The following is a 17,353-nucleotide window of genomic DNA, read 5'->3' as shown; positions in this document are numbered from 1 at the left end:
CTTGCTTGCCTTCTTGAAGCGTGAATGTTAAACAAATTAACTATTGCACTATTAAAAAGCGTTACCTTATCATTAATATTCGACATTTGATAAAAATTATTCCAATCGATGCACTGAAGATCCATAAGAAATCTATCGAAGTCGATTAAATTTAAGTTTCGATAAAACAATATGCTTTGAAACCTTTTTTGAATTGTCTGCTAACAAATCAACCGCTATCACTGCATGATCAGAAATCAAATGATTAATGTCAACTGAAACTGATTTAATGAAACTTACGGATGAGGATAGTACATGATCAATTAATGTAGAAGTAGTGGCCGTAACTCTAGTAGGTGTGGTTATCCGTTGTGAGATGCTAAACAGATTTAACATTTCTAAATACTGTTGAACACCGGGCTTATTTGGATTCAGCAGGTCTAAGTTAAAGTCCCCAAGACAAATGATATTGTAATCAATAGTTAAACAATGAGAATAAATCTCCTCAAATTCAGATACTCAGCATAATTGTGTAACGAGGGGGAACGATATATTATAACTATTATATAACTGGACAGTTTACTCACAATTTTTACAGCCAAGCATTCAAAAGTCGTTGGAGCTAAATTGATACGTGTGACATGGAAATTTCTTCTGTAAAACAATGCAATTCCTCGCCCTCCACATTCTTTATCACGCCGAACGTCATCAAATTGTATGAACGCATTAGGGGTATTATTACTTAACAAGGTTTCGGTGTCTCCTAAAACATCAAATACTTTATCGTTGTTTATAAAATACTCTGTAAACTTATCATAATTTCTTATTAATGATCTTGTATTCAAATGTCCTATTTTCATACTCCAAGATCAAAAGCACTAGATAAATGTAAAGTATACAATGCAACAAGCGCTAGAACTCAATTATTATAGATACAGAAAAAACTATAAACTTTGACTGTCCACTTTGTATTATAAAAACCTAGCCAATTTCTAATTTAATTTGTTAACATATAACATGAAAAGTGAAATACAAAACAAACAATATTTCAACATAAATTCCAATATAAAAGTAAAACAGAAAACGTAACACCTGTTTTTGATTAAGTAAAAATAAAATAAAGTAAGATTCAAAAAATGGTGTATCAAAAACATAACATAATTCCCAAAAACAAAAAAAATACAAAATTATTAGATATTACTCATAATTAAATAAAAAGAAAAATGATTGTTCTAATATGACTATAAATACCGATTACAATTACACAAGTAGTATCAATACTGTTCAACCTTCTCTATGTATTCACTTTTTGTTTTCCGCTTCTGGTAACTACTCCGGTGGCACTGGAAGTTTTGGTTTTCGACATAATCAAGGATAATTGTTCACGTGTAGTAACACTTTTTTTACCGTCCTTTGAGTTGATAATTATTCGGCCATCAGAAGTCCACACATTTTTCTTCTCAAACGCCCCCTTTGCTTCAAGTAAAAGTGCGTAGCGTTGTTTTGTTAACGATTCAGTTATCATAATGTTAGAACCCTTAAGATTCTTTTTGTGCGTCCAAACCTTTTGACGATCATAATAAGATACCATTTTTATTATTATTGGTCTATTTTTTTGAGAGACTGCAGAGTTTGTGCAGAAGTTCAAATGGCAACCTTTAATGTTGAAAAATATTATGCTAACCGAACTTACTCGCTCTTTAGCTTTCATGGCAGTGGCAGTAACACTTTACCTGAGTACTTTTCCTGTAGCCTGTTACTTTACCAGATTCTTTTTCCTGCCGCCTCGTATATTACATTGGCATAGACATTGTTAATGTCTATAATGGCTCACTTGCCAGCACTTTATTTTATTTTTGGACGCGGATTTTTGCCCGAACCCGGATTCGAACCAGGTGCCTTTAGTGCCGCAGTGGTGCTTCCACGCTACTGCACCACTCAGGCCCAAATTTTATATTAAAAAGACAATTTCGGGAAAAATGTACCTGATACAAAACTCGCCAGTAAAGTGATACTATACTTGACTCCGAAATTAATTCAATTTAATTTTTCCTCGCCAGTAATGGTAAACTTCCCTGAGTTTTATGTAAATAATTATTATTAGCGCGATTACTCAAGCTAGCTATTTTCAAGCGCGTGAAGCAAATACGTATTTTCAAAATCTTTCTTTTCTTGTCTTGTCTTGCAAAGGTTCTTGTCTTGTCTTGCAAAGCCATGCAAGAACAAAAATCACTTCTTGTCTTGCGTAAGACAAGACAAGACAAGAAGCAAGTGCAAGAATCTTTATAGAAATAGGTACACCTTGTACTAAAAATTCGTTTAAAAACGTGAAAAATGAGGAGTTGGGCTGATTTTTGTGCTAATTTCTAGGGTTTTTTGAGAATATCATAGAGCCCTCCTAAAAAATACTAAATTTCAGGCGCATTACACGATTTATCTGCAGCGTCAGTATTAAGAGTTCTATAATTATACCCCGAGTACACTTCTGACTAGAAATACTGTAAAAACGTTAAAAATGAAGGGTTAGGGTAGTTAGGGTGGGTTAACTTTTATGATAATCTCTGGCATTGACAAAACACCAAAACAAACCCTAGCTAGCTATTTACCTTTTATTATAATTACAGCACAAAACTCTGCTCTCAGTTAAACTGTTAACTTCTAGTTCTAACAGATAGTGGGTTAACTCAAAACCTTAAACTCCAAACTGAACTGCAAAATTTTGAATAATTAAAATTGACCTTGGGCATATTGAACCAATTTCCTCATTCCTCGAGACTAATTACGACGCCAAATGAAAGGTAAATAGCTATTTAGGTAAAATGATATAGGAGTGCGGCAATCTCTTGAAATCGACAATCAATTTGCGCTCGAATTACACACAAGATTTTTTCTACAATCGAGCAGTTCACATATTTCCAAAAATTTAAATTTTTCGCTCAAATGAAAGATGTCATTTACTCGTCATTGGATACTCTGAGCAATGCATATTTGATTTATAGTTAATAATTGGGAGAGCGAGCGTTTTTTTTGTCGCTTAAGTGACAAAGTGACATTCCTCGAAAAAGATGACGTTTGCGTTGTCAAATACGAGCGCAAATGCCTACTTTGGATATCGATTGTAGAAAAAATACTTCTAAGTATAGCATTCTCTCCATGAGACGATTATCTCTTCTGAGCAAATTTTTTGCATTGGCAGTCTATATTAGGCGAGCTTTTTAGAGCCAAATATTTCTCAATTACTTGTAAAAATTATATATTAATCCGTTAAAAAAAATGGTTTATCTCATTCTCTGCAGGAGACGAATTTCGGTTGAAGCGCGAATTTCCTGAGAGGCGAATGCAGAACTTTTCTTAGGAGAAAAAATTCCGGAAGAAAGGTTAATGAAAATGTAATGTTATTGGATGCTTTTTAGAAAATCAATGTCTACTGTGAGCAACGAATATTATTTTGACTAAATTTCCTCAGGGAAAAATATTCTAAAATAACGACTCTAAGTTGCAGGAAACAAATTTGATTTTGACTGAATTTTTTAGGGAAAAGTATTCTGAAATTATCGCTCAAAACTCTCTTTGTGTACCACTGGGAGATCCATTGAATTAGATAGAGAATAGAAAGCCCACTCGATAGCATCACTCTCACCTAAAATTTCGTTAAATGGGTGTGAGGAGGGTGTCTTTGCACAAGGTTCATTCTTGCATATAATTGTGGAAACACAATTTTACGATTTTTTCTACAATCATCATATCAACGCGTCAAATCATGGCCGTTCTTTTTACTCATGCGCCTCGGCCGCAAACAGCAGCTTCGGCCAAAAAAGGTCACTTTTACGGGCTTGGTACACAGATAACTATTATGTGCGTTGAAAGGGTAACTTGCAGGTTTCAACAATGTCAAACAGTGAATAAAAAAATTTGGAACACATAAAATTTCCAACCCTCGTGATACTACATGTAAAAGTGAGTTTTCTTTATCAAGAAATGTCATTTTTTAAACTTTATGGATATTTAAAGGGCAACTGTTAAACGCTGTCAACAAAATCAAACACGGAAACAAAAATTTTTGAAGTCCTAAGAAATTACAGCCCTGGCTATAGGCGAGTACTTATGTAACAGTGTGTTTTCCTAAAAACGGAGGGGACTGAAACAAGGAAATAAAGATATTTGAAGTATCACAAAAAATTCAACAGGGATCATAAAAACAAAAATAAATTTCCATTTTTTTAACGAGAAAGGTACACAAAGAGTGACTTGTAACTCTAAACAAAATCAAACAACGTAATCAAAGTATCTGCGAATTACCACAAGAATTACAACCCTCGTAATGCACTTTTTTCCTTTTTCGTAAAGCTTTATGGATACAAACACTTCATTATTTTTTTGAGATGTGACCCCTTCTGGTAACACGAGAATATGTCAACTTTTTGACACCAAGATGAAACACATTTTAAATATCAATCTTTCTCCGATTTCGTGGAATCAAGCGTCCGTTCCCGTCTCTTTAGGGAGTCTAGGAATTCTTTCCATATGTTTTAAAAACAAATATTATTTTTTGTAATTATTCTTTAACTCTAAATAACTCTAAGTAATTCTGGCTATAATATAAATAAATTGTTAGTGCAGAAATGAAACAATGCTCACTTATGCAAAGAATAATACAATTTTGAATAGGAGCTTGAAATTGAGCAACATTTTGATCAAACGTAAGCATAATTAAATTACATTAAAAAAGGGCCAAGGGCATTTATAACTTGTTTTTAAATAGATGCGTCACATTTCTCCAATTAATACTTATGCACTATGCATCATATATGTATACCTAGACAAGGGTATGATTTTATATTCAGTCAATTTGTCTCGAAGCTAAATCCTCTAGTAGAATTGCGTTCCATTTACGTTCTGGAGTACAAACTTGTAATTCGAAAAGGCACAATTGTTCACTTGTATCTCAGTTTATACAATATACCAGTCACCAGCAATAATTGAAAATGATACTTCACGGCGATCCTTGATTACTGATAATAACTCAGTATATCCGCAGATCTTTTATTCTATCTCCGAAAATAAGATAAAGCAATCGCAGACAATCTCTTTGAAATGATGTAACTTGAAGTATCTATATTGCAAACAATGAACTCCAACAATGCCAACTAAGGAGACATCGCCGTTCCTTTTGTCTAATTCAGAGCATTTGTTGCGAATAAAAGACCAGTTTGAACTTCAAATCAATAGGAAAATATGACTGCTCTTTGTCATTATTCTGTCTATTATTATTGTGATTGTTATTTGCAAGAGATTTTTTCTCGTTTTAGGTTCCGAATGGAAATTGCTGACTGAGGATGAAAAGAGGCCGTTTATAGACGAAGCGAAACGACTTAGAGCACTTCACATGAAAGAGCATCCGGATTACAAATATCGGCCTAGACGCAAACCGAAAACGTTACGTAAGGAAGGTTATCCTTATTCGATACCATATCCTTCCGTGCCAATGGACGCGTTACGAGCAGGTTAGTGCGGTCTAAATTAATTCCAAATTGGAAATCAATTCAAAATTCGGTCAGCGGCGTCACGCCCTGTTCGAAAAATTCAAACAAAAGGAGATTAAGCCGAGTGCTGTACAAATATTTAACGTTTATAGCACCTAACCAACACAATCCCTGTAATAATTTGATTATGTTAATCGAGCGTATACAAAGAAGTAACCTGTCGGATACCTATAGTACAGTGAATCCCAACATTCCGCATTACTTGTAGCTTCAATGTTTTTAATTGAACTACGGTTTATAATTTGGATTCACGTTCTTAACTAAGATTTCCAGGTACTTCTTAACTTTCATCTTCACTTTCAAGGTGTTTATCCTTAAATTTTCACCTTTTCTATTATTTTGATCAGATTATCTAGTATCTAGATACTTAGCGAAAGGACTGTATGCGATTCTTTTCAAAAACTCTGCCATTTTCGAAAAATAAAGTCAAGACTTTCCACAACAACTAAACCAAAAATTAAAAACCTCGAACCACGAGCTGAAAGTGGGTTAAAAACCAAAAATTTGGGTGAACAGAGAACCTTATTTTATTTAAATTGACCGTCTGGTACAACCCAACAAGATTTATAGAGATTTATTTAAACAACAACAAGGTTTAGCGATCTCCTATTTCTGCTAAATTTGCTGCTTGCACTCGAAAATTTCACATTCGTAGCGAAAATGCTTGTGTTTGGGTCAAATTAAGTTAAATAACCCAGACCTATAAGGGCTTTCTACCCCTTTGTGATTTGACTAAACCCAGTAGCATGTCCACTCGACTTTTTTGAGAAAAGCTTTTTTTAACGAGTTTGCGTTGCCGAGAGGAGTCGATTGATCACATTTTCAGACCTTTGTTAGAAGTTCAGAAATTCGAATAGATAAGTAACCAAATATATAAATGCGTAGGTCCTACTTTCACTATGATTTTCTCTGGTTTTTGAAGCTGAGGATTTGTCGCAACCAGTCAATAAATGGGAGAACTATTGTGAGTTTGTCTTCCTTATTCTCGTACAAGCCGAGTTGATACTATTACTGAACTACTGAACACAGAATTGGAAAATTCGAAACCGTTCGTGAGTTATCATGTACACAGACGGACGAATGGACGGACGGGCAGACAGTCGAAAATCATGAACGAGCTGAGTCGCTAATAAATTAGAGGGTGTGATAACAATAACATCATAGTGGCAATAAACTTACTTACTTAACTTATTCAAGGCACTTTACTTTTGCGAGTAGCTATAAATGGAACAATTGATTTTCCAATTTGTAATTTAGTAAGCAAGTATAGGGCTGTTTGGCATTAAAACCATAGGGCAATTAGGCACTTTACTCTTGTAAATAGCTGGCATCCCTAACCATTCATACAGAATTTATCACCGCATTTAGGTAATTCGGAACATTGGTCAGTTTGATAATATTATGATTAATAATATTATTAATAATGTGGAATGATTAATTGGGGAGACTTCACCAATAAATATGGCTCGTTCAGACAATTCATTTTGCCTTTGTGGGAACTTTCCTCCGAAAACGCATTTTCGAGATATTCTCTCGTAAAGTTTTCATTAGGAGTCAAAAAGTAGGGTGGTGGTGGGTAGAAAACAGTTCCTTTTGTTGAGACCTTTAATTGGAATACCATGAAAGATAAAATTAATTTCTACCCCCTCCCTCCGCATGTAAAAGTTATGCACGTTTCACGTTCAAAAACCCACTGTAAAATAAAATAAAATAAAAAACATCTCAAGAAATAATTCATGGGGGGGGGGGGGGTCGCCTGGTACATCTTCAAGGTCTGAGCTACAAATTGCAAAAAAATCCAAGACCAATCTCTTAAAAGTAGGTCAGTAAGTACCGTATCGAAAGTATCCGCGACTTTTCCTTAACCTACCCATCACGGCCGAGTACGGTATAATCGTCACTTGATGCGACACCATTGTTTTTGGCTCTGGACGAAACTCGTAACTTTGTTCTCATATACCTACATAAACATTTTCAATGCTGGTAAAAACAAGATATCTTTTGCAGATAAAGCGCATTTTTTTTACTCGAAATAACTTAGTAAATAGCTGTACAAGGTAGTAGCTTGCTCGGCCAGACGACTCATTTTGCCTTTGTGGGTCCTCTCCTCCGACAATCCTCTCTTGAGATTATAGCCGTTCACGTTAAGGGCCGAGGGGGAGGAGTGTGGTTGCTAGAAATTAATTCCTTTCATGCGAGCCCGTTCATTAGAGTACCATGAAGAATAAAGGCAGTGCCCCACCCCCCTCCCAAGTTTGATAAGGGCAAGAGAGAAGGGCCTCCATTTTCTTAAGTTTGACATGGCACCACTAGGGGCATACCCTGGAGCATACGTATGCAGGATCTGAGACAAATTGGTTGTTGGCTCTAAAAGTTATGTACGTTTTACTTTTAGAAACATCTCGGGGAATAATTAATAGGTAAAACATTCCAGGCCTCTAGGACACTCCCCCTATAAGTAATTCAAAACCGCAGAAGTGGGTCCGGATAGACAGATAGACAGATGAACGGACGAGCGGGCAAGACGCTAAACATTTACCGATTGAGCGGAACAACAAATTCTATACGGCAGAAATAATTAAGAACTGCATTACATATGCGTATTCATCATTTTCTTAAAAATTCCATGATCGGGATGATCTCATTCTTTAACCCTTCAGTACACGCACTATGTTGGATCTGATTTTACCACTAATATTACAATGCCACCCAAAATGCAGTTACCACCATCGCCGGCCGGTGTAACATTTTCAAAGGGTAGGTTGATGGAAAAGGACCGATTTCTTAAAGAGCATGGGCCTCCCTATACAGGGTCATTCTTGACGAGCGTCAGTTAGAAAGATATGGAAAACCTTTGAAAATGAAATGAAACTGATAAGTCCTTTAAGGGTTTTGGCACATGATGAATTGAACTAAAATATTTTCAAGATGGCGCCACTTCCGGAACCCCATAGTTGACCCTTTGCTCCAAGGGCTTCGCCGATATTCAAGTTTTTATGTCAAAAATTGAATTTGCAGGGGTAATTTTAAAAATTTATTATTCGAAAACGGCGAGAGATATTGCAACACAGTTTTCACTGATTTATTAAAGAAAGATCGAATTTTCTTATGGTATGCGTAACAGTCTAAGAAAGCGAGACTACGTCACTTTTTCAAAGCTCTCAACTTTTAAACTTTTAAATATCCATAACTCCATTTTTTCAAATGGCACCCCCCATTTTGTTCTTCATCCTTGTTTTCCCTTTTCCTAGACCTTTAATTTGATACAAAATGTCAAAAGCTGCTTCAAACGGTTTCCGAGATATTCCATGTTTTAGTTACTTCTTGTAGAAAATTAATAAAAAAATTAATTCGCTTGATGTAATTCTTTTGTTTTTATTATGATAATGTTTAAAGGTCAAACTTGCAGGAATAACGGTATGTTACAAACAAAAATACAAAAAAAGAAGCCTGCGGTAGACTCTGAAGGACAAGAAATACCTAACAGCTGTACTGGCGTATTTTGCTGCAAATCCAACTGCATCGCTTAATGATATCCAAAGAGAAATTGACATATCAGACACGAGTGCACAAAGAATTCTCTGTACTGGCCTATTTTACAGTTATTTCTTGTTCTTCAGAGTCTACCACAGGCTTCCTTTTTTTGTATTTTTGTTTGAAACGTACCGTTATTGCTGAAATTTTGTATTAATTTGCGAATTATAGCCTCTGTGGGTTGCGCCTTGTCAGGGTATCTTTCGGAAAAAAGACGGCAAGTCCTGGCCGCTATTCGATTATATTCACCGTGTATTAATATTAAATTCAAAAAATCTTCATTAGTGTAACCCAAACGAGCCATTATTGACGAGAAGTATAAGTTCAAGCAGCAAAAATTTGACGTTTCGGAAACCGTTTGAAGCAGCTTTTGATATTTTGTATCAAATTAAAGGTCTAGGAAAAAGGAAAACAAGGGTGAAGAACAAAAGGGGGGGGTGCCATTTGAAAAAATGGAGTTATGGATATTTAAAAGTTTAAAAGTTGAGAGCTTTGAAAAATTGGCGTAGTCTCGCTTTCTTAGACTGTTACGTATACCAAAAGAAAATTCGATCTTTCTTTAATAAATCAGTGAAAACTGTGTTGCAATATCTCTCACCGTTTTCGAATAATAAATTTTTAAAATTACCCCTGCAAATTCAATTTTTGACATAAAAACTTGAATATCGGCGAAGCCCTTGGAGCAAAGGGTCAACTATGGGGTATCGTTGTACTCCAAATTCGACGTAGAATCCGAAAATGTAGAAAAAATAGGGGACGCCTATTTAAAATAACAAAGTTGATAGCTACTTCCGGTATTTCTGGAAGTGGCGCCATCTTGAAAATATTTTAGTTCAATTCATCATGTGCCAAAACCCTTAAAGAACTTATCAGTTTATCTTCATTTTCAAAGGTTTTCCATATCTTTCTAACTGACGCTCATCAAGAATGACCCTGTATAGGTACTACACCGTTTTTGTTGTTATGTCCATATTTCATTCTATTTAACGTAGTAGTAGTCTTCGGTCGGCTATCTGGACCCTCGAAATAAAAGATCATCAGAATGGGTATTCAGCAAAACGGCTGTGTGGGTAATTTATCCGATTTTCTGTAACAAAATTTTGTTTTAGAGAAATTCCTCTAAGAAGCTCTCGGCCATTTGTTAGTCACAAAGTAAATGAACAATGCTGATCTGCAAATGATGCTGTTTTTGTAATTTGCTATTAATTCAGCCTTACAAGTGGCTCCTATATAGATAATTAGGATTAATTTGCACCAGAGGCGTTAAAAAACTAAAATTTCGCTTTTGAATGTGACCAAAAATTATTGAAACCGGCACTTTAACATATTTTGTAAAAAAATTTTGCCAATACCAAATAAATTCGGTCCTAGAGACGATAAGGATAATTAATCATAAATATTGATGCATCTCAGTGCCTTCAGGGATCTCTTTCCAAACGCATCCATTTATCCACGTTCTTTCGCATTGCGTCATTCAATCATCTTCTGGAGTTACCTCTTTTGTTCTTCCCTGCCACCTTCTATTTAAATATTATCTTAGGCCACCGATCTTCTGGAATTCTAATCAAATGGTGTATTTAAATCCTGTTGATGATAGTACGTTGTGCATCAACTGCTCATGTGGCCTATGGGTATTCTGAACCGAAATTGTAACAAGTAATTTCTTAATATTACGTGTAGGCAGATTATAAAAGGTAAAGGTCATTTTACCGCCCCTTGGAGAAGCCGTCCGCGTGCGGGATAGGCTTGAATACATACTTGCATTACGCAACTTTTCACTCCAGTATTTCGTCGGTTATCCACCCACGAGACTTTCAAATTTTCCTTAGTTACTAGAAACATTAAAATTAATAATGATGACGTTCGCGATCGTCCCCCAACCACGAATGTGTATTAATCATCGACTGCGAAACTGAAACAATTCAAACGTAACTAGAAAAGGGCGAGCGTGGGTTTGTTTATTTAATGCTTACGTTCAGAAAACTAACACAAATATTGAAGTTCCGCTTTCAGAAATGGGTGGCCCAAGCTATAACTCGCCAGGTAAAGGACACAGTCGGTAGCAATAAATATCCACAAACGAAAATAAAGTTTAATGTCTACATTATGTTAGAACTTACTAATTTATGCTAATACATCCGGTTCATTAGCTGAAGGAATTTCGTGAACATCTCGAAATAATATTCATCGCCACCCATCACTTAGGACAATCGGAAACGGTGCGCGAAAAAAATTCTTCCAATGGGAAATAAACAGAGCACTCTTTGTCAAATATGAACAGCCTCAAAATTATAATTCTAAACGTATTTAAATTTGAACAATAAAGGTACCTGTTCTGAATCGATTCACCCGTTAGTTCTGATTAAAATTACCTTTAAAGAAGTACACAATCGCATTAATTATTTCGCATCAACCAGGTGCTCTTTGTCAGTGGAACTTTGACAGTTGGGTTTCGCAATCTTTATTTTTGAATAAGAATACAATAATGGAAAGAATACAATGCTTTTTCAATCAATAGAATTGAAATTCGATTTTGCCTGTTTTCTAATAATATTCAGGTAGCAAACCGGATTTATCATTGTTGTTGGGGGGAAAAGTAGATCGAACTGCGAAATATATAAATATTTAATTTTGAAATGGGAACTGATATATAGAGCATCTGTTATTTGTTTTCCTTCGATTTAAGTTACTGTATACGGATTCGAATCCTCGCGATTCGCTCCCTAGAATTAATTTCTTTACATCATTGTTCTCGCGCCATACGATATTTTCTATCAGTACAATAAAAGATGATGATTTGCATGATATCCACCCGTACGGCTAAATGGTCAATCAACTTGTCGTATTGATCGACTAACGAACCTGCCCGTCAGACACCTGTACTTCTCTTAAAATCAAAATATTGTCACTGTTAGCGGCTCCCAAGGAACTCGCGCTTGAGAATATTCGTTGTGCCGTGATTCAGCACGATCCTTCAGTTGCATATGTCAAAACCATTAGGAAAATGGAAAATGTGACAACGCTAAATCGACTCCGACAAATGGACAAAATATTGTGCTAGTTTTCTGGTTCCATAAACGCATTTCCTTCATTCCTTTACGCTCACAATTATTTTAGTTCTTCATCGGCAACTTTAACAAAGCAAAAATGAACTTTTAATTTTTCCCATACTGATAAGTTTAGGTGTCCTATTCGAACTACCCCGAGAACGAGGCCATTAGATGCTAATGTATAGTGTTGCATTTATACATTTATTGCTCGGACGGAGACATGTTCAAAAATTTCCTAATTTTGGATTTTTTCAAGAGTGAAAAGACTTACATCTCAATGGGTTTTCATGTTTCCATTGAGACTCTCATAGGACACTTTTCGGTTAATTAAGTTGATGATGGAATTTCAACGTGTTATGCAATAATCATAGGAAGATTTTAAAAATGTTTTAAAATTTCTAATCAAATTGACAGAAATTCTAGAAGGAAGGAACGATTTTCAAAGAAATTTACTTACTAAAAAAATTGTCAAACAAAAATTTGGTGAACGCATGTACAATACTAACTTTTTTTTTTAATTATGAAAATATTCAAATGAAACTTTATATGTAAACACCACAAATGTAAGTAAAACTAACGTCGTTTTCAAAACATTGTTTTTGCATGCGCAATCCTACCTTTCTGATTTCCGAAAGTATTTAAATGAAATTTGATACATAAGCAGTTGGAACAAAAGCAAACTAACACCAGTTTCAAAATTCACTTGGAAAAAATGTAAAATTAATTAAATCGATTTCAACTTTTTACGCATGCGCAACGCTTTTTTTTATTTATGCAGATATTCAATGTACACTCCAAATAAAATTAAAAGTAATGTTTTCAAAATTTTGTGTTGTGCATGCGCAATGCAAAGTTTCTTTCTTATTTATTAAATTAACTATTAAATATTAAATTAACTTTTTAAGCATTTGTATATGCTCCACTATTAGGATTTTTTTAAGTAAAGAAAAATTTTTCCGCCACTAAAGTATATATATGAAAATTTATATGATACGGGATACGGGAAAGTTGGCATTTGCACCTTTGTAATTTCTATATATGATACTTAGGGTTCAAGTTGTACCCAATTTATACTTGTTTGTTTCCGTATGCTGAATATACAAATCCAAAAATGAGCACGCAATTTCACGTAGGAACTACAATTAAATACACTAAAATTTAAAAAGAAAATGACGCAATTACAAATAATTGCAAACGGAAAAACAATGTGCTTATTTCTAGATAATCCCTCAGATATACATGTAATAATAATAAAATGAAATATTCTCATATACAGGGTGTCCTGTCATTATTTATAGTGTTTAGACGAAAATAACGTTTACATGGCGTATAGGTTAAACATGGGATAATCTTAAAATGAAAATACATTTCATTTAATTACATTATTAGAACACGTTGCTAAGAGGAATTTGAAAATGACATTGTAGGTAGAAATTTCATGGCAGTATAGCACATACTACTACTTTTTCTTATTCCAGTCAATTTGCATTTTCGAAGTTTTCGATAGGAAAGCTGTTCTGGTTATTTCAGTATATTCACCAAAAATAACATGAAATTTAAATAATAATTTTTATTACTCGAATTTTTTTCGTTTTCAGTGAAAAAATAATCTCATGCTTTCACATTTGGTAGAGAGTTTATATGTAACCATTGTAGTTTAGTGGATGATGCTTTTTTACGAAAATTATGGTCGTGCGCATTTGGTTGGAAGCGCAGCAAATACGGAAAGAGATACAAAGAATTTCTTGGAAAATCCATTCTCAATTTTTTATAGATATTATACGATGACACGTTTCTATCTCAAACCAATTAAGAATAATAGGTCTTTAAATCTGCTGGCAGTTACGCGATATCGTCCGCAATACCTTGAAAACTCCGAGGTTGAACACAAACATATGCCCTCGTGAAGATTATCGTAGAAAATTACGTGGCCATATATTTATAGCCTTTATCTCGTTTTATTTTCACAGCATTTACAAATAATGTGCGCAAAACGAAAGGGAGAAAGAAACGAACTATTATCGAAGCAATAAATTATGCTTTTTTAAATGAATGTGAAAAAAGAATTTGTTTCGCAGATCTGTCGTGACATAATTAGCAAGGTCTATTACAACTATAAATTATATTAAAAAAACATAACAATACATCTGCTTTGTATAAAAATATTGCTATACAAAAATGTATTTTATAGTATGTCGATAATCATATGTTTTGCTAAACATTTCTTTAAATTTTGTAATCCGCACGCCCTACGGAGGCATTCTAAAACCATCTTCACCTCATCCAAATAGACACTGCAAAAGGACACATTGTATCGAAACGTAACTACTAGCAGGTAGTAAATCACAACTACCGGATTTAACTTCGAATACTAATTCTGCAATATGTTAAGACAAGACACGCCATTGTCACCATATTTTATCAAATAACCCGCAAAAGGCATATACACTCGCGATATCCCCACATTGCACTTATTGATCACTAAAATAAATTGAGCTTTAAATGGAAATTTTAAAATAACTTCCTTGCTTTGTACACCGGTTTGCTACGATTATGTAATTTTTTATGTCCTTCCACATAAATAAAATACACATTTTACTTGCTTATTTACATTTTTATTAGTTTTACGGTGAGAGGGTTGGGATCTTAATATCTTTCTTGTGGTAAGTCTTTTTTTTATTAATCATTTTTTAATGATTATTCCACGCATTGTGTCATAAATAGTGTTGTATCTTTCTACAAAAAGCCGCAGATCAATTGACAACAGAAATTCGTATAGTTGGATTGGAATTGTTCGCCTCACAATCGTTACCCTCATTTTTTCGAACTGAAATCTTGGACACAAACGGCAACCAACAGATGAACAAGTTTGTATTATCCATAATTGATCTGACTCCCAATGGACATTTTTGTATGATACCTATACACAACGCAAAATCATTAACGTTGTAGTTGGTAAAATAAAAAGCAATTAATAGTAATTTATCCTTACAACTCTAGTGTTATAACGACACCATAAAAGTTACGCGTGCAAATAACGATCCCGGTCTATTAAGCGTATAAGCCTTTAGAAAATAACAAATAAATAAATTATAAAGCTTTTGTAGGAAATAAAAGGTTCTTAACTATCCAAAAATTATTTCGATAACTTTACGACGCACAGAACCTTTCATAATGGTACATTCAATTCTTTGAATAGAGAAAAAGTTTATCAGCGTTTTAAAAAGCTCAATCTTGAAAGAATTTTGAATGACTCAAATTAAGGATTTATACAATCTATAAAAAGAGAAACACGCCTACTCACAATTTAATGCTCATATAATTATTGTCTAAGCTTTTGAATGTGCTAAGTGATATAAAAGCATTTTTTCGAATAGGTACGGCGTAAGTAGCGTCTATTTTTAATTCAATAAATGACTGATGAAACGTCGATGGTGTAATAAAATTTTATACATATACCATAAATGCTCGTTCTTTTAAAAGGTAGAAGTTAAAAGTTAAGCATAAACTTCCAATAAAACGTATAATTATTCATTTGAGAATTTAAAAAAAAAGTACAAAAATTATTGGTGTAAGGTTCGGCGTGTTAAATGCAGCTATACGTTAATCCCGTGATTAATGTTGAAAATAAAATAGCCCTAGATCCATTAAATCAAACCCCATTAAAAAAATCTTGTAAGGCTGATATTTATAAGTTATAGAGTAATTTATTAAGTGTGTAAATTTTATTACAACAATATCGCTTCCCTTGCAAAAATTGTTACGTGTCAAAGCAGGTGTTTAATTCGGCAACAAGGAGTGATCGTTTGACCCCCCACGAGCCTAACATTAGGGGGTACCACGGGTCGGAATTTAAAATTTCATCTTCTAAACAATATCTAGCAAGCGGCATAACGGCGCACTTTAATCAGAACTCGCATGTATCCTTACAAAATCACGATAAACTCTCACTTGTTGACTTAAATTTATGAACAGGATGTTTAAAGCCACTAATCAGGATTATACTAATATTTTGTACTACCATTACACGTTGCCCGAGAACTGGAGAACCCATACATGGTAATCTTGTCAGTGCAGCTTGTTTTGTTGTATTGTTATAATATTTAAATAACATTCGGTTTATTCACTTTTTGCTATTTTTGTCTTTACAGCTCTAAATTATGTTCAGTTATAACGAAAAAAAACCAACCGCCGCTTAATTCAGATACATTAAGTTTATAGTAGCTTTTTTGTTTATTATCTAGATTACCTTAAACGCTTGTATTATAGGTATTTCTTTTTTTAGACAAAAGCATTCCACAAGTATAAGAACGACCTATATTTTTTTGTTTACTTGGGGTAACATCAACTGGGAATTACCAAAAATAAAATTGTAAAGGGAGGATTAAACCAAATTTAGATGATGGGACGATAAATAAGTAGAATAACTGATATTTTAATAATAGACATACTTTACAAAGAATTTATTTAACGGTCTATTGTTCTTTTATCTTAACTGCACTTTCTATTCGACCACTATTCGGTAATTAGTCATCTTCTTTGGCCAACATTGTTGCTATCATAATTGGATTTTAATTACACCTAAATCTCCTATTGTGCCACAGATTATTCTAGTAAACTGCACAGCATGTGTAACATTAATTTCCATTATAGACACTTGACATGCATAGTAAGCGCGGACATAAAGGAGCGGGTGGGCTTATTTGACAAAAAAGGTTTAGCCAACCTCATTTTTATACAAAAGAGAATCCATTAAATTGATGTTAAGGTTATTCTCTTTGCGAATAGGTGCAATATCTTTGATTGTTTGTATCATCCAAGATGGAACCAAAGCTTTCACACTGAAACCGTTGGAGGTGAACTAGAACGCTTTCCATCGCATACTTTGAGGATTTTGAGTGCGACCCCCATCTTGATTTTTTTTAAATAGCAACAATAGGTCATGTGATACGTAATTAGAAGGCTTATTTTTTCTCTTTCTTACTACCTTAATCAGGAATGGTGTTGAATTAGAAAACCTCTGTCAAATGGGCCATATTTCACAAAATTTCGATTTATTATTAATACAATAGTTGTAAGGAAGCAAACCATGTGTACTGTGGTTTTGTCATTTATTAAACACCTGCTCATTGCTTTTTTGGTAATTTTTGACGTTCTGTTAATTTAAAGGTACCAATCTCAATTCTAAGTGCATTAGATAGACCAGTGTTTCCCAACAGGGGCCATATGGCCCGCTAGGGAGCCATG

General features: G+C 34.2%; 1 protein-coding gene across 1 annotated transcript in view; it reads left to right on the top strand.

The window, feature by feature from the left end:
* Positions 1 to 17,353, top strand: part of LOC116172391 (transcription factor sox-2-like) — a 58,347-nt gene that overhangs the window by 16,521 nt on the left and 24,473 nt on the right. The window contains exon 3 of the mRNA XM_031489600.1: positions 5,289 to 5,483. Coding sequence (XP_031345460.1) covers positions 5,289 to 5,483 — 195 coding nt within the window. The remainder of the gene's footprint in view (positions 1 to 5,288; positions 5,484 to 17,353) is intronic.

Source organism: Photinus pyralis, unplaced genomic scaffold (genome assembly GCF_008802855.1).
Source record: "Photinus pyralis isolate 1611_PpyrPB1 unplaced genomic scaffold, Ppyr1.3 Ppyr1.4_LG5, whole genome shotgun sequence".
Classification (NCBI taxonomy): domain Eukaryota; kingdom Metazoa; phylum Arthropoda; class Insecta; order Coleoptera; family Lampyridae; genus Photinus; species Photinus pyralis.
Note: the sequence above shows the minus strand (reverse complement) of the source record. Positions and strands in the feature narration are given on the sequence as shown.